The 18,470-nt window shown below is 54.8% G+C and overlaps 5 protein-coding genes and 1 non-coding gene across 6 annotated transcripts; 4 read left to right on the top strand and 2 right to left on the bottom strand.

Annotated features, from left to right (window-relative positions):
- Positions 1-1,159: 1,159 nt before the first annotated feature.
- N656DRAFT_709387 (cytochrome P450) lies at positions 1,160-3,084 on the top strand (the record flags this gene model as incomplete). Its single annotated transcript, XM_064811593.1, has 6 exons — positions 1,160-1,290; positions 1,430-1,631; positions 1,694-2,052; positions 2,166-2,291; positions 2,361-2,889; positions 2,974-3,084. 6 exons carry the CDS (start codon positions 1,160-1,162, stop codon positions 3,082-3,084), a joined length of 1,458 nt encoding a protein of 485 aa, XP_064670057.1.
- A 2,717-nt stretch (positions 3,085-5,801) lies between these two features.
- On the top strand, positions 5,802-8,128 carry N656DRAFT_91894 (uncharacterized protein). The gene is made up of 2 exons (XM_064819400.1): positions 5,802-7,300; positions 7,357-8,128. Exons 1-2 carry the CDS (start codon positions 6,190-6,192, stop codon positions 8,025-8,027), a joined length of 1,782 nt encoding a protein of 593 aa, XP_064670058.1. The 5' UTR covers positions 5,802-6,189; the 3' UTR covers positions 8,028-8,128.
- N656DRAFT_91895 (uncharacterized protein) lies at positions 8,129-8,540 on the top strand. Its single transcript, XM_064819401.1, has one exon. It carries the CDS (start codon positions 8,230-8,232, stop codon positions 8,476-8,478), a length of 249 nt encoding a protein of 82 aa, XP_064670059.1. The 5' UTR covers positions 8,129-8,229; the 3' UTR covers positions 8,479-8,540.
- A 992-nt stretch (positions 8,541-9,532) lies between these two features.
- On the bottom strand, positions 9,533-12,720 carry N656DRAFT_731785 (uncharacterized protein). The gene is made up of 4 exons (XM_064812656.1): positions 11,950-12,720; positions 11,872-11,886; positions 10,337-11,819; positions 9,533-10,271 (listed from the first exon to the last, which is right to left on the bottom strand). The coding sequence occupies exons 1-4, from the start codon at positions 12,239-12,241 to the stop codon at positions 9,935-9,937; spliced, it is 2,127 nt and encodes a 708-aa protein (XP_064670060.1). The 5' UTR covers positions 12,242-12,720; the 3' UTR covers positions 9,533-9,934.
- A 1,042-nt stretch (positions 12,721-13,762) lies between these two features.
- On the top strand, positions 13,763-17,504 carry N656DRAFT_768611 (heme peroxidase; the record flags this gene model as incomplete). Its single annotated transcript, XM_064813637.1, has 7 exons — positions 13,763-14,075; positions 14,136-14,374; positions 14,434-14,626; positions 14,698-15,104; positions 15,165-16,787; positions 16,859-17,101; positions 17,202-17,504. 7 exons carry the CDS (start codon positions 13,763-13,765, stop codon positions 17,502-17,504), a joined length of 3,321 nt encoding a protein of 1,106 aa, XP_064670061.1.
- Positions 17,505-17,917: 413 nt separating this feature from the next.
- N656DRAFT_t79 lies at positions 17,918-17,989 on the bottom strand. The gene has a single exon. It is a non-coding gene; the product is annotated as a tRNA-Gln (tRNA).
- Positions 17,990-18,470: the final 481 nt, after the last annotated feature.

An 18,470-nucleotide genomic window follows, 5' to 3' on the forward strand; every position in this document is an offset into this window, starting at 1 on the left:
AGTAGAACTACAATGACTGGAATGTCCACATGCATTCCTGTTACGCAGACTCAGCCCGTGAACCGGAATCGTCTCTACCAGTGCCCCATCCGATTCTTTACCCAAACGGGCAACGAGCGGCAGTGGCAGCCCGGCAGTCCTATGGCGGCATCGGCCGCATCATGCATGGCCCACACAGCGTTACTTTCTCCTCCTTCTTCCAAAGAAGCATCCCCCGCATACACCACCTAAATCGGCGGGAACAACCGTACCGCACCCACCGTGGGATGGCCATGCAGGCAGTGTGCAGAAAATCCGGTATGGTGGTTCGCCACATTCCGCAAATTGAAAAAGGGGTAGCCGGATGGTAAAAGAGACATGATCTCGTTGTGATGGTTTACATTTTACAGTATCGGACCTGCTGCCCAAGAGGGGGGCTTCCACCGCTGGAAATACAATTTAGGAATACCTTCATGTACCTATTACACCATCTACATATGGTACCTTACCTTAGGTATACAACTTATTATACATGCTACTACGTCTCCGCCCCTGGATTGAGGACATCGAGTCGCCAGACACTTGGGCAAGAACCGGCCTCAGCCATGAGGTGAGTATATGCTGACACAGCTCAGGACTCAATTTAGAAATTCTTATCTGTGGCCCCTTAGCCCCCCATATCCGAGAGAAAGGAGGTACCATCTAACAAGCTTTACATCTTTGTCTACGGAGATTCCGCAATGTGGCACCTCGAATCCACTCCCGGGACCTCTTTATCCCAGTTTCGAGCTATTGGCTCAACTGAAGGCTAAGGGCGACGTTGCATGTGCTACGTCTAATTTGGGCTCTAGTGTATGTAACTAATGTATGTCCACATTCCAGTAGAATCCATGTCCTGCTCTGCATCTCTTGTCCGAAACTGAAAAGCTTCGATGGCCACACGACTAAGACTAAGGTAAAGGAACCTCCGAGTCCCGCCCGGCTTGAGTAGGTACTTATGGCTGTACCCCTCTTGTTTTCATGGTGAGTGCTTTTAAAGTCTTCTGTGTGTCAACCAGCCATATATGTACAGTAGTCCTCGAGAGAAGTCCCGGAAAGCACTTCGTTTCTGGTCAAGAGCAAGATCAATATGGATTTTCTAGGTACCCGTGCCCCTATTCTGGGGGTTATAGACTTTCACATGCCATCGGCTGCCCTGATATGGTCGCTCCTTGGCCTGGTCCTTCTCGCCACGGCTGTGCGTCGGCTTCTGAGATGGAGGCGCCTTAGCCATGTCCCAGGACCCATGATTTCCGGTTGGACGTCTCTTTGGTTGGCCAAACGCTCGCTCAAGCGCGAGCTCTTTTTCGATGTTCGACGGTTGACGGCCAAGTATGGTGCGTTTCTCATATGTGCAACCACATACGCTGAGATATTCCCAGTTCAGTTCATGTCGTGATGTTAACATCAGTCCAGGGCCGCTGGTTCGCGTGGCACCTAACATAGTCGTTTGCGCCGATCCAGATGCCATCTACCACATTCACGGTGTCCGGTCCGGGTACACAAAGGCCGAGTGGTATAACATTGCCCGTATCTCCCCCAACAGTGACAACATCATGTCCATGATCGAGACAGAACAGCGCAGAGAGCGCAAAAAATACATCATGCCAGCTGTAAGAATAGACTTCATCCTGTGGTGTACTCCGAATGGGTTGCTAATGGTCCGTCCCCTTAGTACACGGGCAGGGGGGTCGATGCTTTCGAGGAGGGCGTTGACAAGTCACTCCAGGCATGGATCGACCTGATCGAGAGGAAGTACATCTCCGACGGCGGGAAGTCCAAACCTATGGACCTGGGGAAAACGGCCCATTTCTACGCCTTGGACGCCATCGCTGAGATTGCGTACGGCCAGTCGTTTGGGCACCTGGAGAAGGACGAAGACGTCCACAACATCATCGCTACGAACAACGCCAGCGTTCCCATGATGATGCTCTTCAACAACTATGTCTTTCTGTGGAAGATGATGCAAAGGTGGCCATTGTACTACCTCCTGCCGCGTGACGGCGACAAGAGCGGGTTTGGCGCTGTCCTAGGGTGAGATAAGCCTTTTCTAAACCCCCAAAACGCCTATGACCCCTCCAGCTTGAAGACTACGACTGTGGACATACATATCTAAACCGTGACCGCGCTGCTAACCTCTCCCTCAGCCATGTAAACAAGCTTATCGGCGAGCGCCTCCGCCCGAACGCATCCCCGAAGCATGACATGCTGCAATCCTTCATCGCTCACGGCCTACGAGGCAAGGCCTTGAGCGAAGAAGTCGGCATCCAGTTGTACGTCCGCTGCTTCCTTCTCTAACCTGATAACTACTGTCAACTAACCAACCGCGTACCTACATAAAGCTTCGCGGGCAGCGACACCGTCGCCTCAGTCATCCGCACCACCCTCCTCCTACTCATGACCCACCCGCGCGTGTACCAGCGCCTGCAGGCCGAGCTCGACGGCGCGACGGCCGCGAACCGGCTCTCGCGGCCCCTCATTCGAGAAAGCGAGGCCCGCGCGCTGCCCTACCTGCAGGCCGTCATCCGCGAGGGACTGCGGCTGTTCCCGCCCGGGGCGCTCCCGCCGTTTTTCAAGCAGGTTCCCGCGCCGCGGGGCGACACGCTGTGCGGCTACGACCTCCCCGGCGGGACCTGGGTCGCCGTGGGGTGCGCTGTCTACGGCCTGAACCGTGACAATGGCTTTTGGGGAGCAGACGGGGATGTTTTTCGCCCTGAGCGATGGCTCGCGGTGGAACAGGGAGGGGATGGGCCTGGTGAGGATAGGCTTGCTGCTATGCTGCGAAGGGTTGAGCTTGTTTGGGGAGCGGGGCAGTTTGTTTGTGTTGGGAGGATGATTGCTATGGTGGAGATTAATAAGGTCTTTCCGGAGGTGAGTCTGTTTCAGTCCTTGCCCGGTGCAGTGCCCTGTCGTGATGGTGTAGATGATGCAGGAGTACTAATCCAGTGCTTGCAGTTGATGCGGCGGTACAACTTCTCACTCGTGGACCCTTTCCGGCCGCCGAAGCTGGTGAATACCGGAGTCTGGGATGCTCATGACTTTATAGTGACCATTGAGAGGAGGTAAGGGCACCATCACCAGTGGTAGTGACGCTCGGGGGCCCTTGTTGCTGTTGATAGCAGTGCTTTCCAAGTCTGGTTGAACGACTTGATGGAGAGAGGCTCGAGACGGCAGAGGGCATCTAGCTATTATTCTACGTCAGATCCGAGTCCCACGCCCCTGAGCTCCTTGGGGTAGGGAGGCCGCGTGCATCGAGGTACCGGTATATACCTACATAGCACATTCAGCCCGATTTTCCTGTGCGCCCAAATGAGGGGTTCGTCCTTTCTGGGGTTGGTGGAGTCCAACGCTAACTTAAGGGAACGGTTCCCTGCGATGTCGGATTCCACTTCGACCATCACATGTTGGTCTCCAACGAGGTTTATCCATAATAGTCATGGTAGGTTGTCCATACCCCATCGGAACTCAGGGGTCAAGGAAAGCTTAGGTTTTGCGTGACCGGATTTGGATTTCGCGCTGGGAATCGGTTGACCGTCGCTGACTGGAAGTTGCAATCCCCGGTCCGTATCCAGATCACCCGGCCAGATGCCAACGAAATTCCTGCTTGGGCCGTTTAAGCATAAGTGCGAGTAAGGCTGGTTAGTACTCCGTACCTGGGGCAAGGTAAGTACATTACCTGGTCAAGTGTAAGGTAGTATTCTAGTGTCAATATTCGGTCCGTCAACGTAGGTCGGTTTCAAGTTCAAATTGGGAGCTTGGGATGACGGCCTCTTGCACTACCGGGTTGCCGGATGAAGACTGGAGGTGTGGAGACATTTGTTTAAGGTTATTTCGATATGTGGTATCTCTATCGTAGTATCGTGCATGAGAGCGAGCCCGTACCTGCCCGGGCTGTCAGTGAATGTTGTACAAGTTCCAGACCGTGATAGTTTTGGCGAAAAGCCCTCCTGCCTACCTTACCCTCGGCACTCGAGGTCTAGGTAAGGTAATTAGTTTTCCAAGTTGGTGCTTCCACAACCAACCACTCCCCGCCTCGGCTCGCTGGGGTCGAGTTGGCGTCGTGCACCACGGTCGGTATCCATGCTACGGGGCGAAGAGTCCGCGAGAAAGGCCGCAAGTACCAAGAGTGAGCCGGCGACCAGGAATTGGATGGATGAAAGCCTGCTCTGCAGCCAGAGCAAAGGAATCAGAACATTGAAGGCTGATACCGGTATGCCCGTCTTGAGGAGCAGTTCAGCGAGGCAGATTGTAGATGATGGGGTGTTCTCCATTTTGTGCCACATGACATCCGAGTCGCCAATCTGAAAACAAGGCTTGAATGAATAGGGAAGAATTGCCAATGCCCTAGATATAACCTACGATGGTATAGTGTATTGCAGAGGTCCAGATCGTGTTTTGTGGCTCTCAGGCTGTCAAAATGACTTCCAGGTTTCGATTGCTCCAAGGTGTTTGAGACTCCGAGTCCTTGCAGGCACATCGCCGCTCGGAGACTCTGACGACGAACGTGGAGCAAGACAAAGCACGAGAGCTCGACCTGGGATCCAAAGCAAAAGATTCGTCAATGGCCAGTTTGAAGCACGTGGACGACGTCCAGTATGTAGGGCTGGTGACGATTGGCTGCACTTTCATCAGTTTGGGTGTTCGGTGGACAAAGCAGCATAGGTCGATGTTCAACCCCTCATTCTCCAGATGGTTGTGGAGTTCAACATTGACTCAGGAGGCAGGAGGCGTGCATCGTTGCTTGGCACTCCCCTGCAATCTTGAATTCTTGATGAGCCCAAAGTCGACGGACAGGGGAAGTTCATGCAAGATTGCGCTAAAACGTAAGGTACCGCCTTCGATACGGACTCGGTAGGGGCTCATACACGTGTACATACTCTCTGTTGTAGTAAATAGCTCATCGATTTGGGCCTGTTGTTAGAGTACTGTACAACTGTACTTGAAGATGCGGAGCGGAGAGAGTCGTGATCAATGAGATCGATGAGATCTGATGACATTGACCCAAAACGCGTTCTGGTCACCTCAGTTGACGCGACCATCATGGATCCTTGTCCGTACAATTCACACATACGGTACCTGTATGTACCGTACATCATACAAGGATACTCAAAAGTCCAGAGTCCGACCTGAGAGACAACCACGAATGAAGCGATAGACTATCTCCACACCGCAAGTTGGCAGCGCAGTGGTTTCCATTGTTGTTTTATTACAGTGTGTGCACGTCCTGCCTGGATCCTGGGTCAACGTTAGCTGGGTGGGGTCCTAGATTGGGCGGGAAATAACAGCCATGGGTCGTGGGGGATTGGGTTGGGAGTGGGGAGGAGTGATCGACACTTTTGCTACTGAAAACAGCAAGACCGAACCAATCACCGTACCACCGAACCACCGTTGCTGCAAAGTCGGCGTTGCGACACGAACTTGAACATGAATTCTTCCTAGCCGAGGGTAGGCTACGATATCGTTGATCGACACCGCACAACGTCGACTTCGGCATTTCACGATGGCAAATCTTTCAATAAGCAACTGCAAAGAAGATCAACGGCACGATGAATTCTGCCTTTCCAACAATCTGCCTAGCCCCGAGCTAGTGTAAAAATTGCCGGTAGCGCCCGGTAGTCCGTAGCCCCTGGCGCGTTTCCTGCACAGCCTGCTTTCCCGTCACCCACTGGACCAAAGGTTGAACCCTTGTGGCTAACCCCAAATGGGAATGGCACCAGGAACGAAACGACAATCATTTCCCGGAACAGGGCCTTTGGCGATGAACACAGTGGAGAGAGCGGAACCGGCCCCTTGGGCTGCCCACGTTTCTTCTTTGCACGGCTCCTTCAGCACCTGCACCAACATGGCATCAGGAGAACATCAGCCGTTTCCCTATCATGTCGGGTTTAGCCGTGACAGCGGTCCTTCATTGACCCATGTCTTGTGCCGGGGACCTCTTGTGCTGTCCTTCGACAGCTGCCGCTCGCTCTTCTTCCTTTACAATCGCTCGTGCAACTGATCGACGGCCGTCTATCCAGAGTCTTCACTCGTTCGGCTCTGGAATTCTTCAGGATCCGTCAACAAGACAATAGCACTCTATAATTATCACTCGTCACTCAATTCCATCTGCCGAAGCCCGACCGTCATGCGGCCCTGACCATCATTCACTCAACCGCCATTGGAAGTCTGAGAATGCGTCTTCCGTTTAGACGGTCCCTCGGGCAGAGTGCCCCAGAGGAGAAAGCCCTCGGGAAACGGCTGCTTACCCAGGTCGTCGATACACTTCTCAGTCCAGTGTGCGACGCCCTTCCTGGGGCACCGGGTTGTTCAAGCCCAAGTCCTACTCCGGCTCCCGCCCCAACCACTCCAGCACCGGCACCGGCCCCGACTCCGCCCGCTCCTTCTCCGACCCCTAACAATCCGCCAGCGCAGCAACAACCTCCGCCGGCTTCAAGTTCGCCAGTCCCGAATCCGCCGTCAGAAAACACGCCTCCCAGCACAGGCTCCTCGGGCTCTGGTTCATCTAATACCAACACAGGTTCTGGATCTGGAACAGGCTCGGGATCTGGATCGGGCTCCGGATCAGGATCGGGTTCGGGATCGGGATCGGGATCGGGGTCAGGGTCAGGCGCAGGATCGGGTTCGGGATCATCTAGTGGCAGTTCTGGATCGGTATCCTCTCCTGGTAGCTCTGGTACGGGCACCGCCACCGCCAATTCCGGCCAGTCAGCCTCTGGCTCCGGCTCCGGTTCCGGCTCAAGCTCGGGCTCGGGCTCGGGCTCAGGCTCAGGCTCTGGTTCGGGCTCTGGATCTAGTTCCGGCTCGGGATCCTCAGGTTCATCAGGGTCCGGCACCGGCGGAAACGCTGGTTCTACGTCATCGACGAGCGGATCACAGGGTACTGGTAGTACCTCGGGGGCTAGTGGCAGTGGAAATGGAGCCGGAAACGGCAATGGTTCGGCTGGTGGCGCCGGAAATTCTCAATCTACCGGGACAGCAGGATCAGGATCAGGATCGGGCACATCAGGCAGTGGTACGGGCCTAGGCTTGATCCAAGCAGAAACCAATGCCACCCCTTCTTCCGGGATTTCACCTGGAGCAACGAACACTCCCTCGTTCAGCGGCGACCGTTTCAACTCCCATGGATTTGAGGGATTGCGGGGAGACGGAGGGGCGGATTCTCCTGGCGGGGGCGTCGGCACCGTCTCTGGTGCTGGTGGGCAGGGCAATGGGAATGGGCTTGGCGGCCCGGCCGAGGGTTCACAGTCAAGTTCCATCCCTGGGATCGTTGGCGGCGTCATTGGTACGTTTGCCTTCTCGTCATTCGTGTTCGTTTCGTGTCGCTGACTGACTTGCCAGGCGCCCTTGTCATTCTCTTGATTCTTATCGCGCTCATTTACAGGTACCGGCGTACTCGCCGCGTACAAGCCTTCCTGATCAAGTTCACTCCCTTCAAAATCTCGCCTTATACGAAATCAGACAAGAGGAGATCTTCCATGGGCGCCAGCCTTTTGTTCACTGATGGCGAGTTGGGGGATGCATTGATGGCCGAGAAGCGACAGACCATGGACTACGGCACCACCCTCCCACCGCCCGTGACCCATCCAACCGCGACTGTGGCCCCCCCGGAACGTCCAGATGGCCCCCCAGCGCTCAACACCGCTCTCGCCAACAATCGGTCCTCGACGCCAATCAGCCCATACCTGATAGATATTTCACCGCTATCGCCGGGATTCCCGAGGTCTCCATCCCCGACAGTTCCGAGGCGTTCCAGTCAGGACTCTGTTGGCGGTGTAAGTATCGCCAGCAGCGGCATATTCTCGCCCTCGCTCCTTTCCTGGCCAATGCCCCCGTCCGGCCCTCCGAGCATTAAGACCTCACCCCCTCCTACCTCGCACGGGAACCCCCCTGATTTGGCAGCCCGCTATCGACCTATGACACCTTCCAGACCGATGACACCCTCAAAGCCGGGGACACCATCGATGCCAGCAACGCCTTCGAACTGGCAGAAGCCGCCAGGTTGGGATTGAGCGAGTTTTAGTGCCGCCTTTCATAGGCTTTCGATCTCTTTTCCTTCTCAGTTCTTTCTTTTCCTTTTTGCAATAGAGCGATATGAGTTGCTGGGAGTGCGCTGAGGACTGCACGGAGAGAGCCACGCAGGGGCCTGGGATTCATGATGTTTGCATGAAGTGACGGGACCTGGCGCTGTGGGGTTTCGTCCCATACAGGTACATGAATGCACATTTTGGGTCATGTTTACGCCGGTCCTGGAAGAACGCTCTAGCGGCTGTGCACTTAGTAGTAGTTCTGTTGATGTCCAGCTCTCAGATCGACGCTTCCAGTTCTTTCGCTCAAAGCCGCTTGAAACTGCTGTATACCCCTTTCTTTGTCGTGCGATCTCTGGTACAACCAGTAATTGTTACATACCACATACATTGCTATAATTTCTTAATATTCATGTATATGCTTGAAACCATCTAGCTTGCTTGTCTGCAATGTCATCAAACCGACCTCTGGAACGCCTTCTCTGCCTGTCGGACGATGCCTAGGCAATACTCTCAGCTTGCACAGCATGGCTCTCCTCGCCCTTCAAACGGGTCCTAGCTAAAATCCGGAGCATATGACAGTGTAGGGGTTTCTCCCGTCGGAAAAGAGGCAGTGCCTCCTGATAAGACATCGATACAAGGTCTTGAGGGTCACCTGGATATGTCCTTGCAGATAAGACACAGATAAGCACGCTCTTGAAATTGAACGACCTCCTCGGAGATAGACAAATGCAAGGGGCGTCTTCATGATTGTCCAAAGCCAGGTCATAGTATAGCCAGGCCCAGTAACCAGGGCAAGGGGCAAAGGGCAAGGATTCATCGGTTGGTACGGCGTACAGCTGGAAGTTAGACTTCGAGTTGTATGCGGCTTACCGATCTTGTGTACGTATGCGCACTACGGGAGTTTGCTGACTGACTGGAAGCTATGCTGATACTAAGTAATGTCCGGGAACAGCAGTGGACCAATTTCCACCATCAGTTGTAGGGTCAGAGTCGCTCCACAAGCTACCTAGGCATATCCCCGGTGGCCAAATGTAGGCGTGTGCTAAACCTTACACTCAGTAACTTTCCATCCCCCCTTGATTCTGCCCTACTTATTCTCTGACGATTATAGATTGACAACACATCCTCAATCCTTAAATCTGAAAAACATACGCCTGTCGAGCAAAGGAACTGGCAGATAGCATAGAGAACGTCAACTCTCTCAATTAGCAGACTGATCCATCATCCATGTAGTATCCGGTTACCTATTCTAATGTGGGATTTGAGTTGTGTGACAGCGGATGAGCTCTCATTTACGTTTCCAGTATGTCCAAGCAAGACATTTCTGGCTACGTGGCAACAGCTCAGTCAACTGTACTAGGCTGTAGAATGCTAGTACGTGCCAAGTACCAGTTTGCGTCAGATTCGTAGGTAGGCAGAAATCAACAAGCCAGTACGATGACGACCTTAGAGTCCCTACAGTAGTTGCGGCAGGTAGGAGCAAGGTTCCATCTGAATATGTGCCGAAGTATGTTGTAAAATAAGGTACCTATGTACAAATTATCTTCCAACAGCCTTAGAGTCGTTGCTGCATGATCGAGACTAAGTACACTGATCTTTGTATACATACGGAGTAAGCTCATCTCCTTTAAAAATTTGCAGAATATATTATGAGGATGATCATCAGAACTTGGACCGGGCCCTCCACAAAGCCCTGGCATTACCGCTCTTCGTCTCTTCTAACGCTCTCTTCTACGGCATATAGTTTATTGTCGCACGGGAGCCTAACCCGTTACTTCCTTCCTCACCTTTTCCGTCCCTGAATCCACCTGCTCTGCCTTCGCCGTGACAGGGCAGCGGCAAGCGCGACCGGCAAGCTGCCTACCTAGGTACCTAGGTAGGTACCTTAGTCACTGCTTCTCCTTTGCACCCTTCGCGTGGCCGTTCTGTGCCTTTTCGAGGGCGCTTTTCTTCATCCAGATTTCACCGATTGGACATCCCTCTCTGGCCACACAGATCCATTCGCCAATGCCATGTTCTTTGGGAGCGCGACGGACTCCTCTCCCACCGCCCCCAATGATCAAGTTGCCCGGCCTGTAGTTCTCGTCAGACTGCATCCGCCGAATTACGCTGCCGTGGACACGCGCGTTTTCTGGTATGTCCCGCACCTCGCCGCAAGGGAGCGGCCAGCGGATGGGCTTCCATGAGCCGTCCTCCTGCAGATCCATGCGCCGGAAGGGGAGGTATCTAGCAGTTGTGATCAGCAGGCGATACTTGCCAAGGTGTTCCAACTCTGTTGTGAAACCACTCACTCCATTATCTTCCAGGCCATCACCGAACCCCAGCTTAAGCCGCAGTCAAACTCGAGCGAGTCGTGAATGCGAGCGCAATGGGCCTTGTGCATCATTTCCTTAAAGGAGAGGGGGCGATGCTGGTCTCCTCCACTCTGGCTATTGTGAGACGTGGTAGCTCCCTCATTCGGGTCAAGCGAGTCGCTGAACTTTGACCCCTGGAACAGCTTCGGCGTGCCCGCGCTCGGGGTCCTGATCATGATGTTGGGAATCGAAGGATGATCAGCACCATTAGCAGGACGCGCGGCCGCTTCGAAACTACATGTACCACGTGAAACCGGACCCGCAGTCTTCTCCGAATCGTTGGCCGCCGCGGCCATGGTGTCTTGACAGTCGAGGGCATCGATGCAGCCCATCTCGCGCACCTTGTCCAGATCAAAGTGCAACCCGGCCTTCATTGCCTCGTGCACCATCCACACCAGGGGCACGTGGCTCGCCGCTTTGGAGTCGGAAAGCATCTCCCATCCGCCGCCAATGTCGGCGTGACCGCCCGCAAACCAGACCTCGTCAATGTCCTGCTTGGTCTCGTCCTCGGATTCCGGCAGCGAGTCCAGATCGTCGTCGTGCGGATGAGGGGCAACGTCGGATTTTGCGTCGCCGTGGTCGTGGTCGTGGTCGTCGGTCGCGTGCGTCTTGCGAGACCGGGTCGAGTGCGAGCGGGTACGGTACGGTTCGGTGTCGTCCGGCACCTCCAATCTTCCCCGCCGACCACGGTCTACGTCCGGGTGTTCTCTGCTCAGTCTGGTGTTGTCGACGGCACCGTTGATCGGTGGCGCACCGTGTGGTTTCCTGCGATACTTCTCGTGCGCCTCGTGCAGCATCTCATGAACCGACTTGTGCTGCTTATCCTTCTTGCCACGATCGCTCTGGTAGATGAGGTCCTGGCGGAACTTGGCGCGGCGCTCGTCGATGCTGACGGCGTGGCGGATGACCTTTGCCGAGGTGCGCGCCGTATAGGGGAACTTGCTTCGCTCCATCCATGCCGTCTCGAAGCGAGGCACGCTGTTGACTGTGTCGAAGAGGCCAAGGAATCGGATCCGCCGAACCGGGCGTGAAAAGGTCTCTCGAAACCCCTTCAAGAAGGCATACATTTCTTTCTTTTTCTTTATTCCTTCAGGGGTTGTGCTGCCCTGGCGGCTCTGCCAGTTTGAGAAGGCCTTCCAGGCAAACGAGACCATCTCTTCATTGCCGTGCGACAACAGTCCGACATAGTCAAGCATTTCTGCGAGAAACCGAGCAATGTACGCGCCACGGGAAAATCCAAAGATGTAGATTTCGTCGCCCGGGTTGTAGAAACGCATCAGAAAGCGATAGCCCCCGACAACATGTTGATCAAACGATGAGCCTACCGCCGAGTCCTTGGCCTTCATGTACCATGACTTGATCCTGGCCACGGTGCTCGTGTGGCTTAGGCTGTTGGACACAACATAGGTGCCGATTCCAGCTTTGCCTGGTCAGCTTACCATCTACATGGACGCTGGGAAGGCAGAGCATACGTTGATAGTAGTGATCTGATTCACACAGTCAGCGCTTGTCAAAACTTTCATGTTTTACACCACAGCTCAGGGGCTTACACTGATCGCTTGCAGTCCTGTTCAGCATTCGAAATATCTTCAGGATGTTGCTGTCGCTGTCATCGCCATGGAATTTGTTTCCTGTCCCGTCAAAACACAACACAATCTTGCGAGGCTTGCGATGAGATGCCCGCGTATCTCTTTCCGGACCCATTGGCGTGACAGGGCGGGACGGCAGGTGAGTAGAGAGAAACTCTTCGTGTCCTTCAGCTTCAGGTTGGGCTTCACCCGCTGGGCTCGACCGCCCGTGGTGGTTCTCATGCCCACTGGCTGTTAGATGAGATTTATCCATGGCCTACTACCTTATAGTGTGCTTCTCAGCAAACGGGATTTGCGGTTGGGGACTGAAGGAGCTGGGTGCCATCAATAGGACTGTCCGAAGGCGTTTCCTCAACGTCTGTGGGAGACTGGCGACCTATCAGTGCGTCTGACCTGATCTCACAACAAGCGATTCGCTTTATCTCCCTCGGAACGACAGCCCATAACAGGGTTCTCCTCCTGCACCGGCCTGCGACCTTCCGTCATCAACAGGAGCCCCCACTCCAGTCCCTCGAGCACCGTCTGAAGACGGATACGGGAGCAGTGCAACACTGTACGGACGTATTTCCTTCCGAGTTGTAATTACAAACACCTGGATTCCTGGAATATCCATCATCCGCAGAAAACCTGATCCACAACAATGATCGAGATGATCAAGCTCGTCCATATTCCATAGGCGACGAGCCAAGTCGCCGACCACTGCCTGTGGGTATCACAGCCGAAGCCTATCGGAGGGCCTCAAAATCTAATGGCTTGGGCTTCAGCTGGCATGCGGTCTGCAAGGGAGACGGAAGGGGAATCGCACAGCGGCACCAGCGGGACCTAGGGTCTCCGCGCCGCTACATGATTGGTCTTGTTTCAGCCTCAGATCGACGGAACTAAAGCTTTCGGGAGAGAATGTGGAGACCCGGTCCGAGGCTCGGCGCCGAGAAGAGCTGATTGCCCAGCCACTTACTCTTCGTCCCCACTGATCGACGAAGCATTTCTGCACATCCCGCTTGTCATGATTGGCCTGGGGTCGATCACGACATGCTGCTCCTGTAGGCTGCCCCGGGAGACGGGCCTAGCTTTCCACCAGTACCTTCGTATGTACGAAGTAGTATGTAAGTACAGGACAATTCACCATCCCAGGTACGTGTAGGTCCCGGGGGTCAACAAAGAGAACATATTAACTACACTTCGACAGAGCATTACACGACTTACACACTTGTAGTACTACGAATCAGCAACTCATCATCTCTTAGTACCCTTGCGTCAAAGACAACCCTGTTGCAAAGCGCAGATTATGTACGGATACGTACATACAGGACAATACGGTAAACCAGATCAGCTTCCCAGGACGGAGAGTCGGAGACACGATGGCCAATACTTGCCGCCGTTACCTCGAGCTTCCCCCTGATAGGGACCTTTGAGTGAGACAACCCCACTGTGCGTGCAGCCAAGGTCTACCAATCCTTGCTGGGAAGAAAACCTCACGGCATTGGCCCACATCTACCCAGGGCAGCCGCCGATGTGGTGTGTAATTATCGTAGGTATCCGTGACTTACCTGAGTGTTGGGGTGTGGGATTAATCAACGATTCGCCCAAGGGACCTAGCGAGATGTATTTCTGGCCCCACAAGAGCTATGAATGCTCATGATCGCGTGGTGGATTTGTCGGTTCCCTCTCCCTCCTCTTATACATGCTGTGTTGACTTTCCCCATCTGCCGACGCGGCTCATCTGTGTTTCCTTGCACGGCCTGCTTCGGACAACGTTGGTGTGTCGCGAGTCACGATGTCTAGCACCGACCAGAACGGAGGGAAGAGCAATGAGTCGGACGGGAGCAATGGTTCGCGCCATCCAAGTTTGACAAGCTCAACCGATGTTGGTGAGAAGCTCGCCAGCAGGGCAAAGCCAAAGCCTACGCTGCACAAGCCCAAGTCCCTGAAGCCCGACAGAGAAGGAGTTGCAAACGCGTTCGAAAAATACGGCCAAGTCATCCATGCGACGATCCAGCCCTTGCCAAACCAGGGAGGCGCAGGCACCTTCAGCGAAGATAAGAAATGGGGGAAACTTAAGGCCGACATCAAGACACTGCGAGCTATGGGTATGCAGAGAATATGGACGTTTGGACGAGAACTGCCAAAGCGTTGACATGCAATTCCAGATTATCGAACCCTCAAGACCATGATCGTGGCCAAAATCAAGGGCGAGAAGTTGATCGACGACAAGACGATGATGATGGAGCGCCTGATCCAGCTGGTCTCCAATCTGCCCAGCAACTCCAAGTTGCGCGTGAACTTGACAAATGACTTTCTGGGCGAGCTCTGGTATACCCTGGAACACCCTCCCTCGCTCTATGTTGGGGACAAGTACCGCTATCGCCAGGCCGATGGGTCGTACAACGTGGGTTGACTGTGCAATGCTGGGTTGTTCACTACGAAACATGCTAAGATTGTTGCTAGAACATCATGTTCCCGCAGCTTGGGGCTGCCGGTACTTCATATGCACGGTCTGTGAACGCCAATGTCCTACGGCCCGGAGCCCTGCCCGACCCGGCGCTCATCTATGACTCGGTAATGAAGCGTACCGAGTACAAGAAACACCCAAACAACGTCTCGAGCATCCTGTGGTATTGGGCCAGCATCATCATTCACGGTGAGCCTCGAATCTCCTGACATTTGCCATTCGGTACATAAACCAGTGGCACTTCTGACGGTGAGCTGCAGATCTCTTCTGGACCGACTACAGAGACATGAGCAAGTCCAAGACATCGTCCTATCTGGACCTTTCCCCGCTGTATGGGAGCAATCAGAAGATGCAGGATACGATCCGAACGTTCCGGGACGGCAAGCTGAAGCCCGACTGCTTCGCCGACAAGCGCCTGCTGGGGATGCCGCCAGGCGTGGGAGTGCTGCTGATCATGTTCAACCGGGTTCATAACTACGTCTGCGAAAACCTGATTGCCATCAACGAGGATGGGAAATTCACCCGGCCTTCTCCCTCACTGGAGGGAGAGCAGGCTGCCGCGGCATGGAAGAAATACGACAACGACCTGTTCCAGACTGCCCGTCTGATCACCTCTGGCCTGTACATCAACATCACTCTCCTGGATTACGTGCGGAATATTGTCAACGTGAGAAGGCCCCTCGTCTGGTGTTGAATGGTGATCCTCCTGCTTACACGACTATTACAGTTGAACCGGGTCGACACCACCTGGACTCTCGACCCCCGCGTAAACACGGGCGTAGACGTGGGCACAAAGGAAGGGGCCGAGCGCGGGACGGGCAATGTCGTGTCTGCCGAGTTCAACCTCTGCTACCGGTGGCACAGCTGTGTCTCGGACAAGGACGACAAGTGGATCGAGGAGTTCTACCATGACTTGTTTGGGAAGCCGAGCTCTGAGGTCTCGGTTCACGACCTGGTCATGGGCTTCGACAAGTTCGAGCGAATGATCCCTGAGGATCCGCTTGAGCGGCCATTTGGCAAGTTTAAGAGGGGTCCAGACGGCAAGTTAAACGACGATGACCTCGTCGAATGCATCACCTCGGCCGTCGAAGACTGCGCTGGTTCTTTTGGCGGGCGGAACGTGCCGCAGTCGATGCGGGCTATCGAGATTCTGGGCATCATCCAGGGCCGGAAGTGGAACGTCGCAGGCCTGAACGAGTTCAGAAAGCACTTTGGTCTCAAGCCGTATGAGTCATTCGAGGATATCAACTCGGACCCTGGGATCGCCGAGTCGCTTCGTCGTCTGTACGACCACCCGGATTTCGTCGAGCTCTATCCTGGCTTGGTAGCCGAGGAGCACAAGGAGCCCATGGTCCCGGGTGTTGGGATTGCGCCCACCTACACCATCTCTCGCGTTGTCCTCTCGGATGCCGTCTGTCTTGTCCGAGGTGACCGGCATTACACGACCGATTACAACCCGCGCAACCTGACCAACTGGGGTTACAACGACGTCCAGTACGACCTCAACATCAACCACGGCTGCGTCTTCTACAAGCTCTTCATCCGGGCATTCCCGAACCACTTTACCCACAACTCTGTCTATGCCCACTACCCTATGGTCGTCCCTTCGGAGACGGAGAAGATCCTGAAGGATCTCAAGCGCGATCATCTCTTCGACTTTTCGCGCCCAACACGCAAATCCCAGGTGTTGGAGGTCAACTCGTATGAGGCGGCCCAGCGCATATCAGAGACTCCAGACAAGTACCAAGCTACATGGCACGAAGGCCTGCGGCCGCTTGCAGGGCAGGGCAAGACCAAGCTCTCCGGAGACGCAACGACGCACGACAACCACCGCAGCGGGGTCAGCCAATCGCTGTGGACAGCTGACGTGGAGTCCCAAGTCAAGACGTTCTACAGAAACGTGACCAACCAACTGCTCAACGGCAAGAGTTACAACCTGGCCGGCAACCGGATGGTTGATCTCGTGCGCGATGTCGCCAACCTGGCCCCGACGCTCTTCGTCTCGAGCATCTTCAACCTCCCTGTGCAGACCAAGGAGAACAGCAAAGGCATCTACACGGAGCACGAGCTGTACGCCGTCCTGTCCACCGCCGCGGCCGCCATTTTCACCGACGTCGACGTGGTCAAGATGTTCCCCCTGAGAGAGGCTGCCAAGACGGTGACCAGCCAGCTGAGCACCCTGGTCGAGCGCACCGTCAAGAGCCCCAAGGCGAACAAGAACGACGCGTTGAGTGCGTACGGCGCAAGCCTCATCAAGGGCTTGTCCAAGGCCGGTCTGAGCACCCATGATATCACCTGGGCCCACGTGCTGACCACCGCCGCGGCACTCGTTTCGTATCAAGCGAAGATGGTAAGTTCCTGGGCTCCCCCAAACCCTCTGTGGCCCTGCAATTTAATGACCAACACGGCCCAACCTTGCAGTTCTCCGAGGCAGTCGATTTCTACCTTTCTCCGAGAGGCGCCTGCCACCTGCAGGACATCCACACGCTTGCCACGCAGGAACCATCCGACACCACGGATGCCCTGCTCTTGGGCTACGTGCTCGAGGGCGTGCGCCTGTCTTCCGCGGCCCGGTTCACCTATCTCGCCACGGCGGCCGACACACTGCAAACCATCGGCGGGGAGATGCCCGTCCAAACGGGCGATCGCGTCACGGTCAACCTGGTGAGTACTTGCTACTACCTTGTTTGGTAGCAGTCAAACCCCGATGAGTCTTTACTCTCTCCTTGGTGCACATACTGACCCCCACTCTCTCCACAAACAGAACGCTGCCTCCCAATCCGATACCGAGACCGTTGACCCGCGCCGACCGGTGGGCAGTTACAACCTGCATTTCCCCGCCACCAGCACGCCGCTGGGGCGCGAGATGAGCCAGGCGGGGCTGACCGAGATGTTCCGGGCGGTTTTCGTGCGGCCGAATCTGCGGCGCGCCCCCGGCCCGCAGGGCGAGCTGAAGAAGGTGCGCGTGGCGGGTGGAAACAAGTGCATGTACCTGCGTGAGGACTGGGGCGCGTTGACGCCGTGGCCGGTTACCATGAAGGTCTGCTGGGATGAGAATTCCGAATGAGTAGCCCGTCCAGGCCCCCTTCAACCTTGCAGGTTTAATACCTTGACCTAAGGGAATTGAGTGTTCCGGAATGCTTGCAGAGGGCGGGACAGATTGGATATTTCAGGACCAGATGGTCGCTTTGGAGGTGATGTAGCAGTCGTAAGGTGCTGAAGTGCTGGGGAGAAAGTCCGTGATGGGATTGCAAGCTGAAACTTTTGGTGGTGGGTGCGACGAAGTTAATACCAATCTCTTTATTCTGTTGAAGTTGCTTAGTATCTCATAGTTTGATACCTCCAAAAGTTGAGACCTAGGTTAATACCATTGTACCTCGGATTCCACTTCAGTCCCATGTTGGATGTTGATCGCTGGTTGTGAAGTCGGCCAGGAAAGGAGGGCGGAGGAGGCCAAAAGGAGAGCAATCGGAAAAATTGAGGTCCTACCCGGACTCGAACCGGGGTTGCCGGAATCAGAATCCGGAGTGATAACCGCTACACTATAGAACCTTGCTCAGTCGCTCTTGGCACAGTGTTCCAAAATTTTCTATTGATAAGAGGGTTTAGTATAGTCAAAAATTCCAAGGAGCGATAGAAGGAATCGGTGAAGCAAAGCTAGCAGCATTGTTAAACCTGGATTTCACCTTAAGTGCAGCATTAGACTGATCACTTCTTAGGCAGGAGCTACCGGTACCTAAGTCAGACCGTCGAGACTCGACCCGCTGTGGTACACTACGGATGACTCGGGATGAGGCGCCAAGCCCAACACCCAGGCCCCAATCCGCCCCACAGGTTCTCCTTCCCACTCTCCCACTGAACAGTCAACGACTCAACACCGCAAACAACCGAACAACTGACGGGAAACAGCCATGGCGCGTTATGTGCTCGCGAAATGGCCACGTAGTCCGTGACCATTCAGTGTGCCAATCGATTGGGTCCACAGCCACCGCCAATCTTCGCAATGGTATTGTTACAGTATCTTTTCTCCAAC

Source organism: Canariomyces notabilis (assembly GCF_033297395.1).
Source record: "Canariomyces notabilis strain CBS 508.74 unplaced genomic scaffold N656scaffold_11, whole genome shotgun sequence".
NCBI lineage: Eukaryota > Fungi > Ascomycota > Sordariomycetes > Sordariales > Chaetomiaceae > Canariomyces > Canariomyces notabilis.